The sequence below is a fragment of the Falco biarmicus genome, chromosome 4, assembly GCF_023638135.1.
Source record: "Falco biarmicus isolate bFalBia1 chromosome 4, bFalBia1.pri, whole genome shotgun sequence".
NCBI lineage: Eukaryota > Metazoa > Chordata > Aves > Falconiformes > Falconidae > Falco > Falco biarmicus.
The window spans coordinates 6,721,004-6,747,185 of NC_079291.1; the positions used below are offsets into that span (position 1 = coordinate 6,721,004).

At 45.1% G+C, this 26,182-nt stretch overlaps 1 protein-coding gene across 4 annotated transcripts in view; it reads left to right on the forward strand.

Moving 5' to 3' along the window:
• The first annotated feature begins 8,333 nt into the window (after positions 1-8,333).
• Positions 8,334-26,182, forward strand: part of KAT2B (lysine acetyltransferase 2B) — a 45,303-nt gene continuing 27,454 nt past the window's right edge. For 2 of the 4 annotated variants that reach the window (XR_008821690.1, XM_056337962.1), the window contains exons 1-5: positions 8,334-9,161; positions 17,502-17,628; positions 22,202-22,347; positions 22,849-22,938; positions 24,695-24,876. Coding sequence is in view for 3 of the 4 variants with exons in the window: in XM_056337962.1 (XP_056193937.1) it covers positions 8,940-9,161; positions 17,502-17,628; positions 22,202-22,347; positions 22,849-22,938; positions 24,695-24,876 (767 nt within the window). In the remaining variant the exon portion in view is untranslated. The remainder of the gene's footprint in view (positions 9,162-17,501; positions 17,629-22,201; positions 22,348-22,848; positions 22,939-24,694; positions 24,877-26,182) is intronic. The other 2 variants (XM_056337961.1, XM_056337960.1) reach the window with 2 other exon arrangements.

The window sequence follows — 26,182 nt, forward strand, 5'->3', positions numbered from 1 at the left end:
TTTAAAAAGAAAATATCTTCTGAAGAGGGTGATACAGACTATAGTATTAGCAGAGCCACTTAAAAACCCCCTTATGACGCTGTAGTGTACCTTGTCCTTGCAGAGGTGAGCTTGCAGCTGGCTACAGCGCTTAGTCTGCTGCAGGACCATTCATGGGAAGGTTTCTCACTCCACAAGAGGTGAGCATCAGCCTCCTTGAGAAATGCCGCACCACTTAGCAGGGCAGATAAGGTGGTACGTGATTAAAATAGCAGCAAAAGGTAGTGCTTGTGTAGAGATCCCTTTCCCTTTATTTGGCGTAGTTTGAATTTGAGACTGGGAGATAGCACAAGCCTTTTTCACTGCTGTCATTGTGATTATGCACTAAGCCTGAGAAATGTTAGGACTAATATATACAGAAAATCTGGTAAGCTGGTTTTTGTCAGCCTTTTAAATACAAACCCATTTTGCATTTAGTGTATATAAACCCCCTTTGGATTAGAGACAGGAAATTGAAAACTTTCAACAAAACGTTAGTTTGACCTCAGTAAATTTAATTCTTAACACATATTTTATAGATGTTTATACCTTTGTAAGTGGGTGTAAGTGCTAACAAATAACAATTTCAGAGCATCAAAACAGTCCCACTTAATTACAATGTGTAAATAACCAGGTAACCTATGTAATGTCCTATGAAGACAGGCTGAAAGGATTGGCATTGTTCAGCCTGGAGAAGAGAAGGCTCTGGGGAGACCTTAAGGCAGCTTCAGTGCTTAAAGGGGGCTTATAGGAAAAATGGGGACAGACTTTGTAGTAGGTCTGTACTGATAGGACAAGGGGTAGTGGCTTTAAATTAAAAGAGGGTGGGTAGATTTAGACACAAGGAAGAAATTCTTTACTGTGAGGGTGGTGAGGCACTGGAACAGGCTGCCCAGAGAAGCTGTGGATGCCCCATCCCTGGGAGTGTTCCAGGCCAGGCTGGATGGGGCTTTGAGCAACCTGGTCTGGTGGAAGGTGTCTCTACCCATGGCAGGGGGGTTGGAACCAGGTGATCTTTAAGGCCCCTTCCAACCCAAACCATTCTGTGATTATTCATATAGAACAAGAAGATAGGCTACAACTTTTCAGTTACACTCATTTTGCTTGTAATTATTAAAAGGGCAGCCCTGATGTTAATTTTTTTATAGTATGCATACATTGCTTACGTTAATAACTGAAAACAGTGTAAAAACTAAATAAAAAATGAAACGTTCCCTTTGTTGATCTCTTACGGTAAAAAGATTGACCTGGATTTCCTTTTCTCCTTGCATTTCCCTCATCAGGAGCAGATACAGGCTCATAAGGTTTTTTTGCTGTCAAGTTTAAGGGTAACAGCGAGATACCGACAGCAGAATAGACAAAGCTAAAGAGCTCTCGGCCTCAGAGAGTGAAAGATCCAATTCAGCTCTCCAGCTCACTGCAGTCTCCCTGTGCCTATTTAGGGAGCCAAAACCCAACACTGCTGTATGTTCTGAGCTGAAAATAGAAGCAGGAAAAAAAAAAAAAATTAGAAGATGTAGAAGAATGGGGAGCGAACCATAGTTTAAGATTGATTTTTGCCCTTGACAAAAAGGTACGTATTTACTGTTTGTGTCACAACAAAGAGCCTCCTGGTCAGTGCTTAGTCCCGCTACTAGGAAGGGGAGGCTGCCCCACCTCTGCCATACGCTGCCCTGTCCCTAAGAGGGGCAGGACTGAGGCAGAGCACAGGACTGCAGGCCAGGGGCTCGTATGGCAGAGGAAACCATCATCCCAGTAAACCTCTTGTTTCTGGAAACCCTCTCTAGCTGTGACACTTGGGAGTTGCTTGCTGTTTCGTATAGCAAGGAGAGGTTACTTTTCGTTTCTGCAGTTTGGCACTACAATCTCATTTTATAATTGGTGAAGGTGTCACTACCTGAGCCTTGAGGATCCAGGACCTGGTTTGTATCCAAACAGAAGAGTCCCATATGCAGACATCTCCCCTCTGACACACGTCGTTCCTGTCTCCACCCAGAGCGTGCTTCTTCCTTTGTCACAGTCAGCACTTCACTTACACAATCTAGTCCTGAACTCCTTCCTCCATGACGCTTGTTTCTTTATTATTATAATTTGTCACATACTTGGTCATAGAAAACAGTGACTATTGTTGATGCTGAAACCAGCACTGGGAAGATGCCTGCCTGCGGGTGACGGGAGGCAGCAGAGAAGGGGGCTGTGTGATATAAAATGGAGGTCACGGCCCCCCTGAGCTTCTCATCACAGTATTATCAGCCAATATGTATAAACAGGCCTCACTGCCACGCATTCTTGCTGAATGAGCACCAGCTTCCTTGCCTGGCTTTTCCTTCTTCCGTGCTTGACTCCTTGCCCTACCTTCCCTCTGCTCATGCCTCAGCCAGCGCTTCCCTCTCCATACGCCCTTTGCCACGTGCCTGTGATGCCACAGTACCACAATATGGCTTCATTGCCTTCACACATTCAGTTCTGCTCCTTCCCTCCTGCCCAATTTCTCTCCCCTCTGAGCGTGGCAGAGTTTGGCAGCAGCATCTCCCCTGGAAAATTTTTTATGAGTGCATTGAACCTGCTTACAGAAACCATGGTGGGGACTCTCTTGGCATAGCCAAGACTGTCTTTCCCTGAGCTGGTGTGCCTGATACCACCAGCCCCTGCCAAGGACCCACCACGTGTGGCCAGCGGGGCTGTAGCATTTGCCATGGTGCTTGATGGTGCTGTGCAGCGTATGCCCAGCAGCATGGCCAGAGCCAGCACCCCCGCTGGGCAGGAGCTGCCTTAGTAGGTCCCAGTTTTTCATGGTCAACCTTTGGCCGAAGAAGCAAAGAGCTAATATCCTCTGTGGAAACCCCTATGTAGCATTTTTAAAACTCATCTAAGACCTCTGAAAAGCTCTTCACCTGAAAAGACAAACTCATTTGCTAACCCAGCAGCCATGCCCTACACCTTCCCCCAGTTTTAGCAGAGCTGGTCTTCTCATTTTCCAAAACCATCTGCAGAGGGAATGATGCAGAAGGAACAAGACATTGTCTCCCAAGTGAGTCAACTTAGGTGTGCACAGTAGCCTACTTACTGTATCCCCAGAAGCAATCATGCAGCTTGAAGGAAGTCTGCTATGAAAGGTGTGGGAAGAGACAAAGATGAACCTGGTGAGTCACAGGAGCATGCGGGGGGCAGAGCCTGCCTTCAGGACTTGGGAACACTCCCACCTCTAGGCCTGATAATAGGCAAGAAAGAAGGAAGTGATTAATAATTAAAATAATTATGGAATAAATTAAGATAATGTCTCCTTATTTATCTTAATTGTTGTACAAAACTGGAATATTGGGATTCCAGGCCCACCGGTTTTGTGTCACCCTATGAAGGGGAAACAGTCCCCACCATTAGGTCTTAGGTGACAGTTACAATTTGTGACACTGTCCGCTTGGACAGAGGTCCAGCTTCTCAGCTGGAAGGAAGCATCAAATTGGGAAATGGCAAAACAATGGCAAACCCAGCTCTTTCTACACTCCAGCTATTTTGGATCTGTTCCTGGTAGATGGTGGGGCAGTGGTGGCAGTTCGTAACCCACTGAGAGCCTGCGTGGAGCAGAGGTGCAGAGCATCGAGTGGGGACGGCAAGCTCGCTGGCCTTGGCGTGGGAGGGGTGGTATGCGAGGTTTTGGGGATCCACAGAGAGAACTGTGGAAGATCCATGAAGATACCATAACTGTGCCTCCTGCACTCTCCTTCCAGTGGCACCCTGCCCCCTACCCCACAAACCCACATCTTGGGTTGCTGCTGTACTGGAGTTCCTCTGCTTTTTTCAGCTGAACACACCACAAGTATAGTTGGTCTAAATGGATGTTTTTAACCTATTTTGTTTCTGCAGCATAGCCAAGTGGTTAGCTGTGATGCCTGCGGTTGTGTCCCTGGTTCTCAAGATTTCGAGGTGCTCTCCCACACGGATATGGGGAAGGCCCAGTAGTGGGCTCACGTAGTCAGATGTGCTTAGGCCAGTGTAAACTCATCTTCAGAAATAAAAGGGGTTTTCTATGCGGAGTTTTATTCTCTAAATCAGTGTCATATCAAGGGTGCTGGTCAGCAGCTGCTGGGGTGCAGGTAGCAGAAAGGAGGTCCCTTCTGTCCCACCCCCTGCCAGCCGAGCCTGTGCCAGGCGCCCAGGGGTCTGCAAGGCTGCCAGCACCAAGTGACCTGCCCTGCATGGGGATGGGGTGTTAGCAGAACTGTCAAAGCATGGGCAAAGTGTGCTGCATGGGATCCCAAAGAATTGGGGGAGGGAATCTCTGCCATGTATTAAGTAGCAGCAAGAAGAGAGCAAGATGTGAGAGAAAGGAATAAACAAAAAAAAATTGTAGGGAGGCAGAAGAAATAAAAGGTAAGGGAAAAACAGATAGTACATCCCATGTTTGCATAAAGCAACCCAGAGCTCTCACTGCCGTGGAGAAATGCAGTGTGAGCCTATGTAGTGACTGCAGATGACTAAATAACTTTAACAAGCAGCTTCTGACGCTGCACCGGCGAAAGCAGCACGTGTCCTGTGCTGCATGAGCCCAGCCTTCAATGTTCTCACTTGGTTTGTGTTAAATCAAAACTCCAGCTGCAGTCAAAAAGGGCATCCTCTGGGTAAGGAGTGAATGAAAACTGCTAAGGGCTCCATCACCAACAAGAAGTTTATGTTACTGAAACAGCCGTGAGTGTTGCGGTGACATTTTCTCCTTTCCTTTTTTTTCGCATTTTTTTCCCCTTTAAAAACTGGGTAACTGGTGTGTGAGGTTCCCTCTAACAGACAAAGGCCTGGTGGGAAGGTCTGCCATCTGCATTATTAAAGTCACATGTAAGCACCATGGGAAACCGACAAGATGCTCGAGACAGCATAACGAACAAAACTTTTGTACTGTTAATATTTCCAGTGATTCATAAAATATTGATAGCAGTCCTGAATGCGTGGTGGCCAAGAGGGAGGCCACTTCACCCACAAGGAATGTACTAATGAAAGGACACAATAGGATTTTATACTTGGAGAAACTCCCTGGAGGGGCAAGAGCTCCGCTTTTCACATTTGCATTGAATGGCAAGAATAAAAACAGGTGGGAGAGCAGGAAGAAAGTCCCATCTTAAGCAAAAGGAGAGGGAGAGGGCTGGGTTGGGTTGGGCACACTCGCTCCCAGCAGGCTGGGAGACAGAGATGAGGGGTACGGGTGGGCTCCCAGGCTTGGCTGTGGGCTGGAGGTCCCTCTCAGAGAGGCAGCTTTTGGCATTAGGCTGCTATTAGTTGAGTCATTCTTTAATGACCAGGTGACCGAGATAGGGCCCAAAAGCCCTAAATGGCAGCTAGGTATTAACCAGGCGTCAGGCACACCCTGAACTGCATTTTAACTTCCTTCTTTCTGACTCGGCACGCAACCGCCTCCTTGGCTGGAATAAGGCACACGGTCTTGCATTTGAGCCTGCCGGGTGTACACAGCGAATTAGGGCAAGAGCAACAAAGTGAGATGCACATCTCCTGGGAGCGCTGGCTCCGAGCAGGCACCTCCTCAGGGCTGCCTGAGACCTGAGAATCACACGAGCTGGCACTCGTGTCTCATCCAGCTCCTGGCTTGCTTAATTTGATGCAGCTGATTAAACTTCCTGAAGTCACCCGGCTACTCACCTGAGCTTGTGAGCGGAGCAGGCAGGCAGCTCGGCTCGCTCTGCTCCCACCAGTGCGTCCTAAACACGGGGTTCAGAGTCAGTTAGACTTGTGCAAACCCACTGACATGTCCCGAGGGACAGAAACTGAGAAACGTGGCCAGGGTTTTTCAATGTTTTGACATTGAACCTAAATTCATATTTTCATAGTACATGTTTAATGATGAAAAATAAGCACCAGAGTGATTCTCTTGTGCTCAGAGTTATGCATGCATTACAATTGGAAAATTAACGTGTGCTTGCTTGTAAATGCAGTCAACAGAAAAAGCCATCTTGGATATACAAAATTGAGAATGATATGCATACACTCATATGACAAAGCATAAATTTTTTGGTTTTTCCTACTGTAGTGTAACCTGTCATGGCCCAATTACACTTACTGGAACCACTACAAGTCAACACAACCCATCATAGTCCCGTGTTTCCAGCCAGAAAATGATCTTTTCATTCCTTATTCTTGTCAAAATTGTGAACGTAGTATTTTACCCATCACTGCAGCAATTTAAGACAAAGTCAAGTTTGGTTTTTTTTAAACAATGTATTTGCACAGAGTTAGAATGAGAGCAATTATTTAAATCAAGCTTAAAGTTGAGGGGAAAAAAGAAGACTTACCTGTTTGCAGCTAAAAAGTGATTTCTTTCTAAGCTGCTCCTAGCTGGCAGCAGTTCTGCATGTGTCGTGAAATTAGTGTTTATAAATGTTACTATAGTAACTGTATCCGTAGCCACAGGTTGGTAGGCTTACTGTTCTGGTTATCTAGTGAGCAGCAAGGTGAAAAAGAAAAACAAGAGATACAGTATTGTAAGACAGCCATGCTCTTAGGGATTCAAGAAGGAACTGCAGTAACAGTGGGTTTTGCTTTGACCCTAACCAGTGCCTTACTGAATGTATTACAGCCCTGTTTTTCCCATTAGACCCTCAAAAGCACACCATGACATGTAAACAAATATTTGGGCATTTAACCACAGTCAGTATCTGCTTCGTAACAACTTTCATCTTTTATTTTTACTGTAAAGGAAGTAAAAACTTTCCTGGTTTTTAAGGGCCTTGAAGAATAAGGTGAAAGAGTAAGGTGGTTTGCCTGGGCTGGGATGCTGTGAACACCCACCGGTGCAGCTTCAGACATCAGCGCACACTGAGTGGCCTCAATAAACGTCGGTGGAGTTACTCACCTGTGTGAAAACAGTAAACGTATTTTCAGAACTGAAACTCGTAATTCATTTATATGCAGGCGTGCAGACTTAATTCTGGGTTAAATATCATTAGCTTCCCGTTTCAAGAAGTTGGTGATTTGGAAAAAAAAAAAAAAAAAAAAAAAAAAAAAAGAAAGAAAAAACGTATTGGGGGATGTGAAGGCTACATCCACTCCCAGAAAAAACTAGGAGTCTGCGTTCAGCCATGGACGTTAAGTAGTCCATAGGAGCCAGTATGTCGTTCCAGACGCGCTCTTTGCTTGTAACATTTGCTACCGAGGAAGAGCAGTGGGAAAGCTGAAAGTGAAAGTAAGCAATACCAGTTTCGTTTTCAAGTCCCAGAGCAAAGTAGAAACTTAACGGGCATAAAAAAATGCATGCGAAAAGCTTCTTGTGTGGCTCTTATCAGACAGCGGCTATTTGTTGTTTTAAAACACGATTCAGACACTTCAAAAATACTCTAAAAAAAAAAAAAATCATTGTTCAATTTAAAGAGAAAAATGGGTTGGTTTTTTTTCCCCCTCCGCTTTGATTTGCTGCGAAGCTTGGGGCAGCCGCCGCCGAGGGCAGCGGCTCCTCCACCTTAACAGTCCGTCTTAAAGCAGCGGGGACGGCAGCAGCCATCTTACGGGTCGCTGTCACCGCCGCGGGGAAGCCCTGAGCCCGCTCCCGGGGCCGGGCGACCACAGCCCCGCCGAGCCGGCGGCGGAGGCCGGGACACCCCTCCCCCCGCCCATGACCCCCCTGGTCGATTTTAAAACCCGACAAACCGCCACCCCCTTTTCCATGAAAATACTCCCGCGTTCTATTCCGTTCTTTTTTCCTATCATTCAATGAATACACCAACGCGTCGTATAACCATATGCCTGAAAATACCGCCAGCAGCTGAGAAGGTGAGGGAAGAGGGGGCACCACAGTGAGACTGTCCCCGTCCACGCACCCCCACCCCCACCACTCCTCCTAACTTTGCAAGAGTCTGGAGTCCCCCTCGCTTGCCCCATGCAAGGTGGCAAGGCCCTGCGCCTGCAAGAGCCCTTTCTGCGCTGGGGTTCCCTTCCAAGCCAATGTTGCTGCTTCAGGTTTGCACATCAAAGAGCCGCAGGTCCCACGCAAACGCCCAGGCTCCGTCCCAACCCTTCCAACCGCGGTGCCCCGCTGCAGAATTGCCATTTGTGGTTTCTCGCCGCTCAACCACGGGTTTACATACGTGCAACGGAGCATAACCGCCTGAAAAGCGAAGCGCTTGCTTCTGTGCACAGAGAGCAGTTTCTGTGGCGGGATTGAATTTAGCATTCAATTAAAAGGTAATCTCTTTAAGACTTAAGTTGACCTGATGTCGACGCTTGTTCCCGGACGAGGGGAAAAAAAACCCCAAAACAACAACAACAAAAAAAAGCGGCAGCAACCCCAAGACCACGACACGAGGAGCTGAGCAGAGTTTTCGAATTCCCCTGTATTTAAAACTGGCTGGTGTTTATATATTGAATGAGAAACCATGTCGGGGAAGAGACGAACCCTCCAACCGCGGCCGCAGAGCGCGCAGTGTGGGAGCGCGGTGGTTCGGCCACACACAAAGTAGCGGCGCTGGGGGGGCCGCGGCCGCTCCGGGCTCTGCGCGGTGAGGGAGCGTGGCCGCTCCGCGCTGCCGCCGCCGGCCCGGGCCCCGCGCCGTGAGCGCAGCCGGCGACGTCGCCGCTTCCTCGGGCGACGTCCCCCGCCGCCTCCCGGAGGGCCGGGGTGGCTCCGCGGCGCCTCCCGCACGCAGCCGATGCCGCCGCCGCCCCTTCCGCGGGGGCGCAGAGCGCCGCCCGCCCCCGCGCACCCCCGCGCAGGGACGCGGGCGCGCCCCCCGCGGTACGGCAGCGGCGGGAGGCGGGTGCCGCTCCCCTCCCGGCGGGGCAGGAGCCGCCCGCGGAGCGGCGGGTCCCTCCTCCCGCCCCCCCGGGGAGCAGCCGGCGGCGGCGCGGCGAAGGGGAGGGTCTAGGGCCGGGCGCACCGCACCGCGCCGGCCGGCCGGACGGGCGGCTGCCGCCGCGCCGCGGGCATGGCGGAGCCTGGCGGCGGCGGGGCCGGGGCGGCGGGCGGCGGCGGGCCGCAGCAGGGCTCCCCGGCCGCCGGGGGGGTGGCCGCCGGGGGGCCGGCCCGCAGCGCCGCCGAGAGCCCCGGGGGGCCCGGCTCGGCGCGCACCGCCGGGAAGAAGGCGCAACTGCGCGCCGCGCCGCGGGCCAAGAAGCTGGAGAAGCTGGGCGTCTACTCCGCTTGCAAGGTACCTGGCCGCCCGGCCGCGGGCGCCCACCCGCCCACGGAGGGTGGGGATTGACGGGAGGGAGGGAGGCGGCGGGGAAGGGCCGCGCCGAGCGGGGGAGGTGACCCGGCTGCAGCCCGGCGCTCCCCGCGGAAGTGGCGGCTCCGGCGGTGCCGGTGCATCCTGCTCCCCCCGCGGCTTTCCGGTCGTCGGTCGCACAAATAAACGCCAAGCGCGCCAGGGACGGGACCGCGGGGGCAGTGCCCGCCTCCTGCCCGCGCCGGGCGGCAGCGGAGGTGCCGGTCTCCGGCGTCCGTCGGTCCGTCCGTTCGTCCTTCCGCGGGAAGGCGGCGGCGGCGGGCGGGGCGGCTCCCGGTGCCGGCCGTGAGCGCTGGCTTAGCGGCGCTGCCGCAGCTGCCCACCGCGTAAACACGCCGGCAGGGAGCGGGGACAGCCGGAGGGCGGCAGCACGGCCCGGGGCAGCGCTCCCCGCTCGGGGTCCGGCGCTGCCGGGCGGACTCGCAGCGCCGAGCTGTTGACGCCGCAAAAGCCGCTGCCCCCAGCTGGTACCGCTGCCCCCCTTCAGCTGGGCGGCGGAGGGGCGCGGCCTCCGGGCTCGCGAAAGTTGCGTCCCCAGCGGTCACGTAGCGCCGGGCCGGACCGGCGCGCCTGCACCTCGGGGGTCTCCTCTTCGGCGCTCGCCCCTCCGCCCGGGAGAGCCGCCCTGCGCTTCGCTCCGCAAGCACGGCCCCGCCGCCCGCCGTTTTCTTCTTGGTGGGAGCGGCCGGACTCGCCTGTTCGCCGCAGACGAACGCGGTGCCTCGGGCCCGTGACAGCTGGCACCGTCTGTGCGTGTGCGGCGCAGCGGGGCCACCCTGGGTGCACGGCGGGGCTGCCGTGTTCACGCTGGCGGTGCTGATGCTAAATCCTCCAGTAACGCTTTCAGCCTTGAAAATAGCAGTCTGTCAGAAATGTGCATCTTATTTTCCCTGTTCCCTTACTCTGGAGCCTCAAAAGGGCAAATGCTAAGGGAAAGGCCAAACTATGTGAGGAAGCATCACAGTATGGCCCCGCAGTACTCTCTGGTAGTGTGAGGAGCTTTAACTGTACGCTGAAGCCACGGGGCAATGCTGGCGTGTGAGGGAAGACACACGTTTTTCAGTTTCTTAGCTGTTTCCAAATATGCAGGCACCTCCACTTCGGCTTTGGTGCGTACGTGGTACACTGCAAGGTTACACCAGTGTCAGTAAGTTGAAAGAGCAGCTAGCGTGCTTGAAACGTGCGGCCCTGCTGGCAGGCTGGGTGGCGTGGTTTGAAGCTCCCCCGGTGCTAAATCTCCTTTGCACCCCCATATTTTAATGTTACCAGGACCGGCTGATACATGAAGTGGTTGTGGGATGGGTAAGGCTTTCACAGGCTGTTAGGAGCGTGTGTGTGAGTTGCTTTTTTTTTTTTTTCCTTCCCTGTGGTGTGTGGTGGGGTTTTTTTGTGGGTTTTTTTTTAATCCCCCTGATGTATGTCCATGTGATCTTTTGTGAGGGCAGAAGCCTTCTCCTGAGGTGCTTCGCCCTGCACAGGTAGTAGCTGTGCTGTGAAGATGCGCAGGCAGCCTCACCTCCTCCTAAACCCTTTGCTTTCTCAGGGACTCGCCAGCCCCACCTGTGCGCTGCCACAGGTGCTTTGCTGGATCGGAGGTGGGTGCCGTTTGGGAGAGGAGGGGGGCTGCAGTGCTGGGGTACAATGAGGCGCCAGCTTGCACTGCCGGTGCCCTGCTGGGGTGTCCTTGCTGTCCCTCCTGTGTGAGGAGCCCCGGGTGCATGCCCCATTGGCGCTCCCGCGATGGAAGGAGTGGGACCCGTCGCTGGGGGGGCCTCTTTTTCCCGCCAGGATCTAGGCACAGCCACAGCACTAAACACTGCTCTGTGTTCAGGTTAAAATGCAAACCCTTCCTTTGGTATTTCACTTCTCTTCAGTAATTCAGTGGCAGGCAGCTTTCCTACAGGTCTCGAAACAGAAGCCAGTAGGCAGACGGGAAGCTCCTTGTAAACTAAGCAAGTCGCTTCTCCTGTGGGATAAAAGGGGAAGGATGGAACAGGGTGGAAGAAGGTATTATTTTTCTTCCTGAACAACTGGCAGGTGCTCCAAAACGACACCGCTTGGCTTGTAACTTTAGTGGTTTACCAGAAACCGTAGCAGTGCAGAATGTAGCCTCCAATTTTTTCTTACTTTGGGTTGCAATTTCTCTTCCATTTATTTTGCATTTCTGTGTATGAGTGCAGAAGAGTGAAAGAAGGTGAAAACTCACGCCATCTCTGAAGGGGACATCTGTGTTAATTCAAGTAGTGGCCATATGTGAATCTTGTGTAAATCTACATAGGCCTGTACAAGTTAGTGCAGAAAATAAGTCATGGCATCCTTAAGTGTCAGTTACCTTCTCCCATGTAAAATTAATCGCAAAATTCAGCGCGCGGGATTTGTTAGGAACTTAACCTCAGAGGTGCTGGGAGTAGCAGAGGCAGGGAGTGTGTTTTTGCTAGGGATGAAGAGCAGCAATACAAGAATCTGGAGAGGTTAGTGGCCGTGCAGAGGGTGAGTCTCACTGGTGATGGCAGAAATGGTGAGCAGAAAAGGGTGGAAGGGGCTGTTCTGGGGTAGGGTGCTCAGTCCCCAGGAAGGACCTCATGGTCCTTCTTCAGCAATCCCTGTTCTTCACGGGAAACTCTGACAGAGACTGCTGGCAAAGACATCTTCAGTGTGCACATATTCTGAACAGAATGAGAGCGAAGTTTAGGGAGCTGCTGGCCAGGCTAGGGAAGTGTGGGGTTTGTTTCTTTTTCCTGATAAATAATTGGGACGGGAGAGTTGTAGCTGTTGAGCTGCTCTGCTTGGCCTTTTCCCCTGTGAGAAAAGGTTGGGGTGGAAGGGAAAGAACAGGATCTTCTGTGTAAAAAATCCCAACCTTCTTAAATGTCCAAGTTTGTGTGTGTGTAAGAAAGTGTGTTCTGAATCCTAAGATATGTATTAGGAGTTGGCACAGTTTTCATGACTTTTGGAAGTGCGCAGTAGTGCTGTATGCTGTGAGGGATTTTGTATTTGGGACTTTCTATATCTGTGCAGATATGAATGGCTGCATATATCGTTTTGGTTTTGTCTAGTGTGAAACTGAGCATTAGGCATGAGAGCTTGCAGCATTTTATATAAAAGCAGCACTGTGTGACTTACACACATAAATACATTTAATGAAGATGTAGGAGGAAGTCTCCTTGGCTTTTTTTCCCCCTGTTGGTTTACAGTGTGCAAAAATACAATTCTCTAGTCTCACTGGGAGTTTTCCTTATAAACAACTTGAAATATGTACTATTTTAGTACACTAAGTTTTCTGTAAAATTGGTTGTTTCTCATTATAGGTATCTTAGAGTAATGCCCGGATGCTTATAAGTATAATTAGAACCACGTAACCTGAGGCATTTTGGCAAGTAGCAGGGCATGATACCTCCTTGAAGAAAGACTTTGTGCTTTAGATAAACAAAATGGACAGAGAGTGAGCAGGCTTATGGTGAGGAGTTGGCCGAGGCCCTGCGGCAGGTGAGCGAGCGGGTTGAAGTAAAATCGGGGTCCCAGGCTCTAGACCAGCTGCTGACCCATGGTAGTGGCACTTCTTCCCACCTCTCATCCTAGAGTGACCTCTGTGGAGTTTTCCTGCTCCTAGATATAAAAAAGAGCTCATAGGGTAAATATGTACCACCGTTTCTGTAATGAAATATTTTTTTTTCCCCTGACGGGAGGCAGACGTGGCCGTGTTACTGCTGGGCTCTGTGTAGTGCGAGCGCAGCTCCTTCAAGCTCAGCTGGGAACGTATTGATGTTGTTTCCTACAGAAGTGTACAGGAGACATCCAAGACATCAAAAGCTTTCTTATGATCATTTTCATAGTGGGGTGAATGTGTTTTACAGTGTCTTACAGGCCCAATTAAAGCATCTTCCTTTAAATTAAATGGGGGAACTACCATTAACTTTACAAGGTGGGAATCAGGCCCCTGTTATTAGTAAAAGCTTTCTGTGGTAGCCTACATCTCTTCTGTAAGTGAAACAGGAAAATACAGAGTATAAAATACTTGGATTGATCAGTAAATGAAGAACATATGCTTAGAGCTGAACACTTGAATGGATTATTTTTATTGTTAAAGGTAAATGGCTCAGCTAATTTCCTGGTACGTGTGAGTGGCTCTCCAAGCAGTGTCTAGCTGTCTGGTTGCTGGGTACTGGACATATGAGTAGGAAAATACGTATTTTAAATTAATCAATGTATTTGTTATAGTTTGTGTGATTTTCTTTGTTAAAAGCCTCAGTTTGAGATTATTGCTTGCAGGAAAAAAATTATAGGGTATTTTACACAGCTTTTATGTTGGGAGGAAGAATATTTTTTCTAGAGTAATTATACTTGCTGGAAATAGAAGGATCTGTAATGTTGTGTATATATAATCTGTTGAGTCTGCTTTGCATCTCAGTTACCAAACAGGGCAACCTGTACGATTTTGAGTTGGAAAAGAAAGCCCAGCACACCTAGGCTCCTTTCAGTATCCGAAAGGGAGAGGAATGTTTTGGTTCGTAAGTTACTGTAACATTTTTTCTTGCTTATTTATTTATTTAGACATCTTATTTATTTAGACATCTGAAACCCACTTAACAAGGGCAGAGATGTGCAACATTTTAACTTTGAGGTGCTTCCTTTTTAAATAAAAAAGCTAACAACACGTGTTAAAATGTGCTGTACGTTTTTTCAGTTCCATTTTTGACCTGCTATCCATATATTCAGTATTTTAAAGGAAACGGTAACTTTAGTTTGTCCAGAGTTGCAGTTTTCACTGCCCAGAGCTACCAGACAGTTTGATTTCCCACAGTGTAACACTCCACCTAACATGGAAAGGATCAAAGAAATGATTGAAATTATATTGTACAGTGCAGAATGTACATAATTTCCCCACTCTTTTGTTTTGTTTTGGTGGTGTGTTTTTGGTGGGGTTTTTTTTTTTTTGGGTGGGGATAGGGGGCAGACAACGGTGTGCAATTGTTGTGTTTTATTATATTGCACTCATCCGATTTTATTAAAAAGCGCCAATGAAGGTAGGTGCATCCCCAGGCCTGCAAAGATGACAATCATTTCTTTGCCGGCTTCAGTAAGGCAGAAGTCTCCATCTTTCTCCAGTGGCTTTATCAAAACTCTGCAGATGTCCCAGAAAACGGGGCTCCAAGGACTGGATGTACTAGTTCAAATGGTTCTTTTCCTTCCTCCCCTCGAAACTGTTTTGATCTTAAATTAAATTTTTGCAGAGGTGAAGTCATACGTTATTTTCTAATGAAAAGCAGATGAGTGACATTTAAAAAAAGAGAAAAAGAAAAAAGCTGAAGATAGTCAGAGAAAGGATTGAATGAACAAAACGCTGTAGAAGACTTAAAACAACTCAGCAGTTTAAGCCACTGAGGAATGCACATTGCGTATTCACTGCAAAATACTTGCACTGTCAACATTTACAATGAAAGCTTGGTTTTAAAGAGGACCTTTTTGGGTTGTGTTTCCCCTTGGTTAACAGAACATTTATGCTGATTCTGGTGTTTCTTAGATTAACAAAAAACCCCCACCCTAGTAGCTGTTTGAGACAGGTCTCTGGAATAATTTGAACACTACAAAATAACAGCTGCTTCAAAAAGATGTGGTGAGGAAATACTACCGAGGGCAGAAGAAATCTGCCGTTGAACATGCTGTTTTCATTTGTCTGTGGGTGGGTTGATATTTATTTTTGGCAGTTTAACTGAGCTGTTATCACGATTCGTACATCTGTTTGTTTGCATCTTGGCTGTTAATTATTGTGTGACACTAAAGTTTGTGTAGTTACTCACTGTTTATAGTTTTTAGGCTTGATAGTAAACACTGTGTGGTGAGCTTCTGTGAAATACTGCTTCCACTTGTAGGAAAAAAAAATACCTCAGAATGTGCCTAGTTTGAGGGGGATTTTTTTGGACATGTTTCAATGCAGTATGATTTAAGGCAGTTAATAATAAGCATGATATTATGTCAGTGATTTACACTGCTGAGCATTTGTCTGGACAGCTGCACGAGAAGGATCAAATCTTACTTCCCTAAAATAATATTCAATCAATATGTTTTGGTTTTTTTAGAACTTCTTTATGATTGTCTCTTGAATTTTCTTTGGCAATAATCTCATTTTCTGGCAGCTTTTCCTGTGGTAGTTTCTCTATCCTTGCCTTAACTGCAGAAATTTTCGTGGCAATGTTGCCTCTCCCACAAAGCAAATGTGGATAGCTTATCTGGCATTGGTTTTGTCTAACTCAAGACGCTAATTGCAAGTGGGGTTTCACATCATCTCACAGATGTCCAAAGTCCTGGCACCAGGGCAATCCTTGCTTTGCAGGTATCACTCAGTCATTGATCTCTCCGTCTAGCCATTAAACTTGAAGAGGTCTTGTAGGTCTGGATAACAAACAAAAGTAAAACTGGCTCAATGCTTGTGAAACTGTGAGAGGTGATTTCTGCTCTAAAATAACTTTGGGCCTTCTTCACTTCTCTACCAATCATATTACTCATAGAAAACGTAATAGAAAAATAACATAACATTTACCAAAGTCCATCCAGATTGCATTTTATGAGACTTTTAAAAAATATTGTTTTAATCTCCCCCCATTTCATACTGAAACCTCTGTGATGCCACATTATAAATAGGTGGGGTAGCAGGCAGTCTGCACCCACACAGTGGGTTTGGAGAGCCAGGGGGTTCAGGTGATGCACATTGTCCCCTTTCCAGGGGAAATACGTGTAAGTGGTTTTGCTGGGCACTTGCAGGTGGATTTCTGAGTCGTCCTGGTGGCTCTGGCTGCTGAAAATTCCACTCACAGCCCTTGGTACCTGCCAGACCACCCTGGGCACAGGCAGAGGCCATGGTACCTGGGGCCAGGAGCCCAGCTGGATAGCTACTTAAACATTGGAGATGGTAAAACCATCATGTGGTGCTCAGCAAACTGCAAGCAGCAGTTTTCTGGATGCTCAGGTTGCTGAATATTGAAATTAGTTCGGAAGAACAATTTACCATCAATCTACAAAGCTGTCAGTCTTAAGAGCTGTCAAGTTGCAGTCCTTTCTGCTTCTCCTGGGTGCTTCTATCTTAGGTTAAGGTGGGATTTGGAAACATAAAAGGAAAATGAAATAGGTTCCTGAAATAGATTGCATTAAACGTGTTCAGAATCAGTTCTGAAAAATGACACATTAGTGCTGGATATATTGACATCACAGTTTTTCCTACTAAGGTTGTTTCAGTCATAAATATTATGCAGCAGTTGGCATACTTTCCTCACCGAGGTCTTGGCAGTGCAAATTCATGAGTATCTTATAATGGCCCAGTGCACAGATATCTCTGAACAGCAGAATAGCATGCTTTCCTTCCAATTAGATCTTCAAATAGGAGTACAAATGATGTTAGAAGTACTTTACCATCAAAATAACTAAGATCTTTTGGATATGCAGAGGAAAATCCCCTCCTATACCACTGCTCTTTAGGTAACTAGAATGGGTACTTTGAACTTCTGAATGGTTGAGGCACATTTACCAAGGTGACAACCTCTCCCTCCACGGTCACTCGTTTCAGCTGCACTCTGTCGGGGTGTTGTGCACTCAGTGAGTGTAAGTAAGCTTTCTAGGGTAAGCAGCAGGTTGCATTGGTGGTGTCCCTGTCTCGGGCATCCGTCGGTTTTGTGGCCGAGCCTTGCTGTAGGCAGCGTTCTCCAGGAGTGCGGTCATTGTTCCCTCATTTCAGTATTTAGTGAACCCTGCTTGGATTGTCACGGGCTTGGTTTTAGTTGCCTGATTTCTTGTTGCTGGTATAGCTGAAAAGGCAGTGATAAACGTGCTGCCCGATAGATAACCTGTTTGCGTTTAAATCATTAAAACGATCTCGGTGGCAAGATCTGTACATGCTGATATTACCAGTAAATGTTTGAATACTTCTTTCACTGGAGCAGGGCTTTCTGTAAAGGAATTAGGCAGAGTTTGTGTCTGTATTTTTCCAATCGCGGCCTGCTTACCAGAGCTGTGTTAATCGCTCTGGGGTACTGTTTTACATCTGGTTATTTCTAGAAAATAAAGTGGTAGATAAAAAAAGTAAAAAACCCCAAAGCCACAACAATAAAACATCCTGACACCCCCCCCACCTCCCTGCCTCAAACAGCCAAACGAACCAAAAAAACCCCAACTCATTAATAATGCTACTTTATATTGCTTTTGAAATAATGCAGTTTCATCACATTCCTACGTTTTACGGTGTTGATCGATATCCCATTGCTTTGATTTCAGGCTGAGGAGTCCTGTAAATGCAATGGCTGGAAGAACCCCAACCCGCCTCCCACGCCGCCGCGGGCAGAGCTGCAGCAGGCAGCGGTCAGCCTTGCCGAGCCTTGCCGCAGCTGCAGCCACACACTGGGTAAGATCCTGCCTTTCCCTCCGCCCCACGTGCCCGTACCCAGCCATCTCCGCTCTTGCGAGACCCAAGCCAGGATGCCATGCCAAGACCTAGAAAAGGGGGTTACGATCGGCCATAAATGTCAATAACATTGGTTAAAATCTGTCAGAAATATCCTAAAAATGAGTTTTGAAGAAATTGAACTAAGGTACTTCTAACAACCCAGACACTCTAAGCTGTTAAAATGCAAAAGCACTTTTAAGCTACCCAGAACTATTTTAATACTTTGCGTAACATGCATTAACCTCACATTGTTTTACCTGTAAGCTGCCTTAGTTACAACGGGAATAATTATCTCCTGTAGGCTGTATTGCATTTTCTTACTATAGAATAAACTATGAAATATTCTTGAACATTGCCAAAGCAGGTACTCTTACCTACAAAAAGAACTGCGCCTCTTCCACGTCACAGAAAATAATACTGGGCTTCTACATCTTAGCGTTGTCTTAAGTAACTGTGCAGGCGGGTTGTGTAGCTTGGAAGCAACTGCTCAAAATCCACTGTCAAATACTGTTGTGGCATTTTGGTTTGGCTTGTCTTTTTTTCAGACTAATATTAAATAATGGCTTGTTACCCTCATAGCTTGAAAAAGAGTGGTGAATCCTTTTTTTTTTTTTTTTTTAAGAATTTGGGCTTATCCAAAATTAAAGCTGATGGCTCTTTCTGTATATATTAGTGAATACTGCATAAAAATTGAGCTAAAATAAGGTTCAGAAATAATACATAAGAGGCAGTTGCTATTTAATTTTTGTGGATGGCTAAAACTTAGGACAGTGACATAAGAGAGAGGAAATCTAAAATCTTCACAATGGATCATTTATTTTTTACTTTTAAAAAATAATATTGTACTTTGTGTGGAAAACTTTTTTTTTCCATTGGGATTTCTTTCTGTTTCTGCTCTTTTTTCTTGTTATGCTGTCGTTACACTTGATCTATATCTGGGCTTCTCAGCAGATTTCTTTCATTTCTTGATATCCCAGATCTCTTGAGTTTGCTTGCAAGAGAAGATTAACAAATGCATAGTATCACAGGAAGTTTGGTCGCTTTAGCCAACTTAGTTTCCACTTTTCATCATGCATCTTCTCTGTGCTGCTTTTGGTTATGCAGTTAGGGTAGCTTGTGTTACCCGCCCCTTTCATTCCTGGCCTTTGAAGAAAGTTTTTATTTATTTATTTGTTTATTTATTTATTTATTTTTAAGTCAATTCTCAGTTCTTCAGCAGAATTTGTGGATGCTATGTATTTTGTACAAAACCTGAGCTCTTCTAAAGGCTGAGGCTGTTTCTAGTCTATTAAAAATTCTTAAATAGCTCATTAGCTAGGGAGACAGGGAAAACCAGTACTGTAAAACCAGTACCAGTGAAATGTACCTTTTGGAACAAACTTTATTTTTATTTATTGCTGTTTCTAGAAAAGGTAAGGTTTCTTATTCTTCTGACTGCAGCTAATGAGGATGACGTTTTATTTGAAATAACTGAAGTGAGTTGTTGTGTGCTTCCTTATACTACTGGCAAAATATGTCTGTCAGCAGTGTTTTCCAAGATAATTTTACTATTCATCTCCTCTAAATTAGCGTGTTCCTGCTGAATGCCTTTAAAACCAGACCAACCACAAGGTATGTAGGCTTCAGATTATCTGTGCTGCATTTTTTCTTCCTCAAAGAGCTATTGAAAGAGCGATACATAGAAATTCCTGTACTGGTTACAGCCACATGTGATGTAAAACGTAGGATATTGGGGTTTGTTGCCTTTTCTAAATTTATTTATTATTTTCTTCAAAGGTAATCCTAGACGTTAGTCTAGGAGACATCTCTTTTTGGGGGTATGGTTCGATTTTCAAGCCAGTGCAGTTTTTGGTACATCAATCTTTCTGGTGGTGCGTATTACCATATTGGGGTTATTTCTGTCTGCTTACCTACAGCTTATATTCTGTTTGTGGCTCAGGCCCAAAGCTTGGCTCAGTGCTGGGTTTTTAATGAATGTTTCTTTTATTTGGGCAATGTATTGGGTCACTACCGTGACACTATGAAGTGGAGACTGAATTGTGTGCTGGGAGAATTCATTCTCCACCAGCCTCAATACCAGATGTTATCTAGTCAGAGGCTCTTTTCTGTTTTATATTTTATTGGTTTCTCCTGTGTTACAGGGTGCATTTTCATGTTGGTAAAGATTTTCAGTCTTGAGTCACTTTTAAAACTAGTTAATTGATGTGTTAGTACACTATATACACACTAAGTCTGCCTTTTTTTCCCCAACACTGTCTTCAGTTCCTGCTATGCACCTTCATGTAGCGTGTTTGGGTATTTCTTGGTTTGCCTGTCCTGTATATGTTATCAGTGTTTCTGTGTACATGCTGATTTTGAGATAGACTGTGGACACATTTCTCAGTCTATTTTCTCACTGCTTTTAATTCATGCAGTCAAGTACTGGCTTATTGAAGTTGCACAACTAAAGTAGTTAATTTGCTTTCTTTCAGGTCATCATACCATTGCGTTGGCCTTGCTCTTTCTGCTTACTTTCATTTTCTGCATGCTGTAGCAGCCTATAGTTGTGGGGGTTTAATTTGCTTTTCTTAATTTATTTTTTAAATATTTTTTTTTGCAAGCATAACAGCAGCTGAAGGAGGGTGTACCAGTGAGGCAATGCAGATGAATGGGACTGTGTAACTCTAGTCAAAGAGTAAGGCAGTATTTGTTGTCAGTGTACTAAAGCTTTGATGCTAATACAAGGTTTACTAATGGCCACAAGAATTAGGGAATGGGCTGTGAACATCTGAAGAAAGATATTTTGTTGGGCTGATGTATATTTGTAACTACAGTAAATGGTAACCAGTGGCAAATACATGCTGGTAATACATTTATGTTACTTTTAGACTGACTGTGTGGGTAATAATTCTCTAGTTTAATAAAACGTTTAAGTAGGGCCACTAAGTAGTCAAGGTAACTTGCAGTATTGTTCTGGAAACTGTGTGGAAATGGCTTCTTATGCTGATGTTTTATTGATTTGTTAGTTGAGTCCAAGGTTTCTTTAGGAAGTTATCAGTTTCTAGTGCAGTGCTCATCTAGGAGGGCGTTTATTTTACAAGATCAGAACAGACAGCTGGGAATATTAAACCTTCGTATCTAGCTCAAGGACAGAAATTAAATTGTTTTATTCTGGCCAGAATGCTGAATATTTGTCCTTAAAGAAAGCTCATGGTGGGCATCCCCCTTTCATTTATGAGCATATGTTTGGAACTTAAGATAGTGTATTATAAATGTTCATTTAAGTGGAAATGATTGCTGTTACCTTTTTTAATGTTCTGAGCTGTGGCACCCTTTTTACTTGAAGCTGCATGAATTTATTGAATTTAAATGTTTTAGCAGGTGTCAGACTCAACTTCACAAAACAAAACAAACCATCTTTGCTGAGTGGCCAATAAATATGATAATTTTCAAGTCAAGTGTTATTTCTCCTCACTTCTTCCCCCACTAAGGAATCAGACTGATGTTGAAAATTTCTTAACAGTCCTAATCGCACTGGCATATCTAAGATAACATAATTATTAATCTAAGAAGTAAATATTGGTAAAAATAATTAAAGCTTAGAAAAACAAATATGCCCAACCTCTTATATCATTCTCCTTTTCTTTTAAAGGATATTTTCTTGTCCTTTCGGAGGAAAGGATATGCATACCGTATGCAATGGTCTGGAGTCAGTGAAGATCATTGCTTTTTGTAATGCAAGTATCTTCTTTCTGGGAATTGACTTTGTGTTTTAAATTGCATTCTCTCTTCCTCGGGCCACTTATTCAAACCAGCTTGAAACGAATGTCCTGCTTCATGCCGGCAAACCTCAGGTTTTTTAAAATTACAGATGTGGAACTGTATTTACCTTCGGAGATGATAAAAGGGAGTTTGTCACTTGGAAATTATGATATGATGAAAGATGCTTTTCTGTAAACTTCTGAACAAATGAGCATGTACAATCTGCAAAGGCTTTGTTAATACAACATGCGCAAAGCGTAGCTTGACCTTACATAATATGGAAGTAAGAAACTTAGCCAGTAACATCCAGTTTAAAACAAAAAACCTATTAGTGGAGCTGATTTTTTTAAAAAATTACTTAACTCTTCACAGGATAAGAAGCTACTTGCATCAACACATGGATTAGCTAATTTATAGGTATTACGGATTTATTTTCTTTAGTGAAGAAACCTTGTCTCAAAAGCATACCTCTTGGGACAAAAATGTGTGTAGTTATTTATATATTGCAACATGTATTAATACAAACAGGACTCGTGTGGTCTGTTTTAAGTGTTAACAGATGCTGTGATTCCAACCAGCTGTTGTTCCTCTGCGGTGGGAATTACCAGCACTGGGCGACCTTTACAAATTGCTCCGATGTGACACATATTTCAATTACCTCTGATAAGATGTGTTGTAACAGGATCAGTGCCTTTACCATTATGGCTCAGTTTGAGTTATCCTGGGGAATATTTGTGGTATTGGTTCTCTCAGTAGGCTTTGTACAGGTTTGGATTTCTATTTCATTTAGCTGCTCATGTTTCTCACCTGGAGAACGTGTCTGAAGAAGAAATGAATAGGCTCCTTGGGATTGTATTGGATGTGGAGTATCTGTTCACCTGTGTCCACAAAGAGGAAGATGCAGACACCAAGCAAGTTTATTTCTACCTGTTCAAAGTAAGCTGAGCTTGTGTAGTATCTTCACTCTCTCTCACATAGCCAATTTCAGTGCCTTTCACGCATGTATTGACTTTATTTGGTGAGACTTTTTCTCGAGTGTGATGCTCTAGTGACTAACTGTGGGCTGGAATTTCTGGGACTTGCGATGTACCACATCTTACTCCAAAAGTCATCCAGATGATTGAGGAGCTGACCGTGAGTCCCATCTATAAACTGCACAGCCTGCAGGGCTTCCCCTCTTCACTCGCACGTCAGGGAAACTCAGTTGACATAAATGCTAACTTTGCTGCCTACATTCGTTCAGAGAAGCCTCTTACATGCATTTCAAAGAAGATGAATTCACAGTGAAGTTTAGTAGCTATAAATTTAGATGATGAAGCAAGCAGGTATATAGCCAGGAGATTTTTCAGCACTGCAGTGTGTTGCGCACCTGTGACTTCCATTGACTCTATGTATGCAAATACGCTAATTTTGAAAAAAATTGTATATTCTCAACAGCTTTTGAGGAAGTGCATTTTACAGATGGGAAAACCTGTAGTAGAAGGATCTTTGGAAAGTCCCCCATTTGAGAAACCTAGCATTGAACAGGTAAACAGTCAAAATGTGGGTTTGGTTCCTGTGCTGGTTTTTTTTTTGATTTGGTGGGGTTCTTTGGATTTTGTTTGTTTGTTCTGGGTTTTGGTGGTTTGGGTTTTTGTTGTTGTAAATGTAGCTAGATGCTGGTTTTGAAAACATGGCACTTGAGGCAGTTTGCAGATCGTTTCTGTGTGTTACTTGGGACAAAGCAGAGGACGGGAGGAGGCTGCTGCTGCTGCTTCTCCTTTAGTGTTGGTACAATAGTTACATTATTTGACTTTCCTCATCATTCATCTTATGCTTTAATGAAACCAACTTTTTTGTGGTTTTAGGAAATGAACTTAAAATACTAGTTTTATGTGTGGCAGTTCTAATATTTCTTTGTTTCGAGTGATGAAAAAATGCTGTTGAAGTTTTGAAATCCGGTATCAAAATGACACTTGTCTTCTGTAAATCAATGAAAATGTTACAATCCAATTCAGTGAGATCATAGGCTTCTCTTTCAAAGGTTACACAACAAAAACAAAAGCCAAACCCAAAGAATAACAGAGGCTTTTCTAACTCAGTGGATAAAGAACATATGACAAATTCAGATTTTGGTTAAGTAAGCTCCTGAGAATGCACTTTTGGCACGCAAGCGGACCCATTAGCTCCAGTGAGACACTGCAGGGGCTCACATACCTCACTGAAACAGGAGCTCAGTGTTTTGCCATCGGTAGATGAATGGGTGCTCTATTGTTACAAAGAGTATTTTAAATGTGAAGACTGTCACGTGTAGTAATTATTTCCTTGTGACTCTCACTGGTAATTTAGGAAAATCAAAACACTTTATTGCTGAGTTTCTGGGAAGTCTTCACCTTAAGTTCTCCTTTGGTTTGAATATAAACAAAGAATAAGTGTTTGTAATCTCCACACACTCCTAGTCCTTAAAATATACTTTATAAAAAGGTTTTGTGCAGTATACTCTTTTGTCATGTTTCAATTTCGTTAAGAAAGGGAAGCATAGAGATGAAAGGGTAATTCTTTATACAGTTTATTTTGAAATAATTTTCCCTTAAAATAAATCAATATTTAAAATTCTGGTTTTAGCTGTTCAACAGCTCAATCACACAAAATTATTTGCTGATCAGCCCTATTATAATTGATTTATAATACATATATATGTTGCAGCACTTTTAGTCACACATTTTAACTATCATTGATTGTGTTTTTTTTTTTGAAGTGGACAGTGTATGAAGTGCAATGAGGGGATATACTTGTGAAATACTGGCACTTCTTGAAGAAATAATATGATGTGTCAATGCAAACTTAACTAGAAGTCCACAAGCCCGGCTCTACTGTTGCAAAGTAGCTGGAGAGGTTTATAGGTGATACTTGATTTACAGAGGAAATAAATCATGCAGCATGGTTACCAGCAAAATTGTGCATATGTGAGCATATAGAAGAAAACTTACTGGATCTTCCTCTGTTCCCTGACAAAATGTTTTACTTTGAGAAGCAAGGAAAGAGAATTTTCCTTCTCTCCCTTGAAGTCAGCTGATGGAAGTGAATAGAATAAAAACATCTGGATGTACCTGCTGCTGTGTACAGGGGATGCAGCTTGTGGCACTACATGAGTAGCTGAGGCAGGAGTTTATGGTCTCCGGTATTTGTTTTCTTTCCTGGTAATGCAAGTTCAGGGTTAATAAATGTAAAGTGAGGAATGTTTGAGGACGCTCCTACAAAAATTATGGCTAAATAATTAAACATAATTTTCTTCTGTTTTAAGGGTGTGAATAATTTCGTGCAGTACAAATTTAGCCACTTACCCTCAAAGGAAAGGCAAACGATAGTGGAACTGGCAAAAATGTTTCTGAACCGCATTAACTACTGGCACCTGGAGACACCTTCTCAGCGAAGACTAAGATCACCTAATGATGATATTGCGGGGTATAAAGTGAATTATACCAGGTAATGCTGCTTTTGCTTGTTACAAGTCTTGCTTGCCAATATGGCATGTACACGCTTCAGGAATACAGCAGGAACTGTACACCAGAGGTGCACCACCATGGGAATTTTTGCAGTCGTGGAGTTTATGTGAGGACCTGGGGATTTTAGTGATGCTACGTCAAGAGTTTCACATGCGTCCTTGTGTCTTGAGAGGTGTGCTTTATCAGTGAAGAACAGGAAAATATCTGTATCTAACAATGCTTTTGCAAGTCCTGTGTTTGCAAAGTTGCTCTCAGTCTTAAGATTTGAGCATCATCTAAGATCCTTATTTCATGTACTAAAAATTTAGGTAATTTGTTATTCAACTTAAAAAAAAAAAAGAATGAAAATAAGCATTGTAAAGCGTCACAGTTTGAAACCAAATCATGGAAGATTTGAAAAATCAAAATAATTTTGTAAGTGCTAAAAAGCTAAATGGGGAATAGATATTATTAGGTTCCTTAAAATGATAGTTCTTGTTGTGACGTTTTAATATGTTGTCACAATTCAAAGGAATAAATCAGTGACTGGGGGAAGAAGAGCTAGGACAAAAAGCTGTGTCTTTTTTGATTTTGCTTTTCTCGTAACAATAGTGCAGCGCCTTTTTCAGTTAGCACGACGACAGCAGTTAAGGTTCCTGCCAGTGCAGGCAACAGTTAACATGCCGTCTGTGAGCACAGGCAGCAGTTAGCTAAGGTCCCTTGTCAGCAGCCTGTTCCCAGGACCTGCCAGGGACACTTTTCCTGGCTGAGGATGAGCATCGCCTTCTGCTCACTTTCCTGGTGGCCTTTTCTCTAGCAAATCTCAGTTCCATGAAGGAGAACAGCAAACCCTGGTGTGAGCTGAGACTGTGGCTGATGACTGCAGACTGCGCTGTGTCTGTGTCCGACTGGGATGCTCTCAGATGACCTGTCACCTCAGATAACTCTACCTGTTGTAAAGGACAGTTATTGATAATCCTTGGGGTTCCTAAGACCATGTTTGGTGGGTCTTTGACCTCCATTTGTTAGTGATACAGATGTCGGCCAGGGTTGGTTGGAGTCAGCTTTTATTAGGAATCAATAGCTAGCATTGGCTCTGGTTGGTGACTTTTGTTGTTAATCATTTTGTCACTTGTGGTTTCTCAAACCTTCCTGCCCGCAGTCCCTAAGGTTCCCTCTGACCCAAAGCGCTGCCTCTCGCCATCCAATCTCATCTGTCATTGTGAGCTTCACCCCTCCCTGGTGGTGTTCAAGGCACTGCTTGGAATGCTGAGGAAGCTGCTGTGCACCTCCTGGCTTCTTGCAGT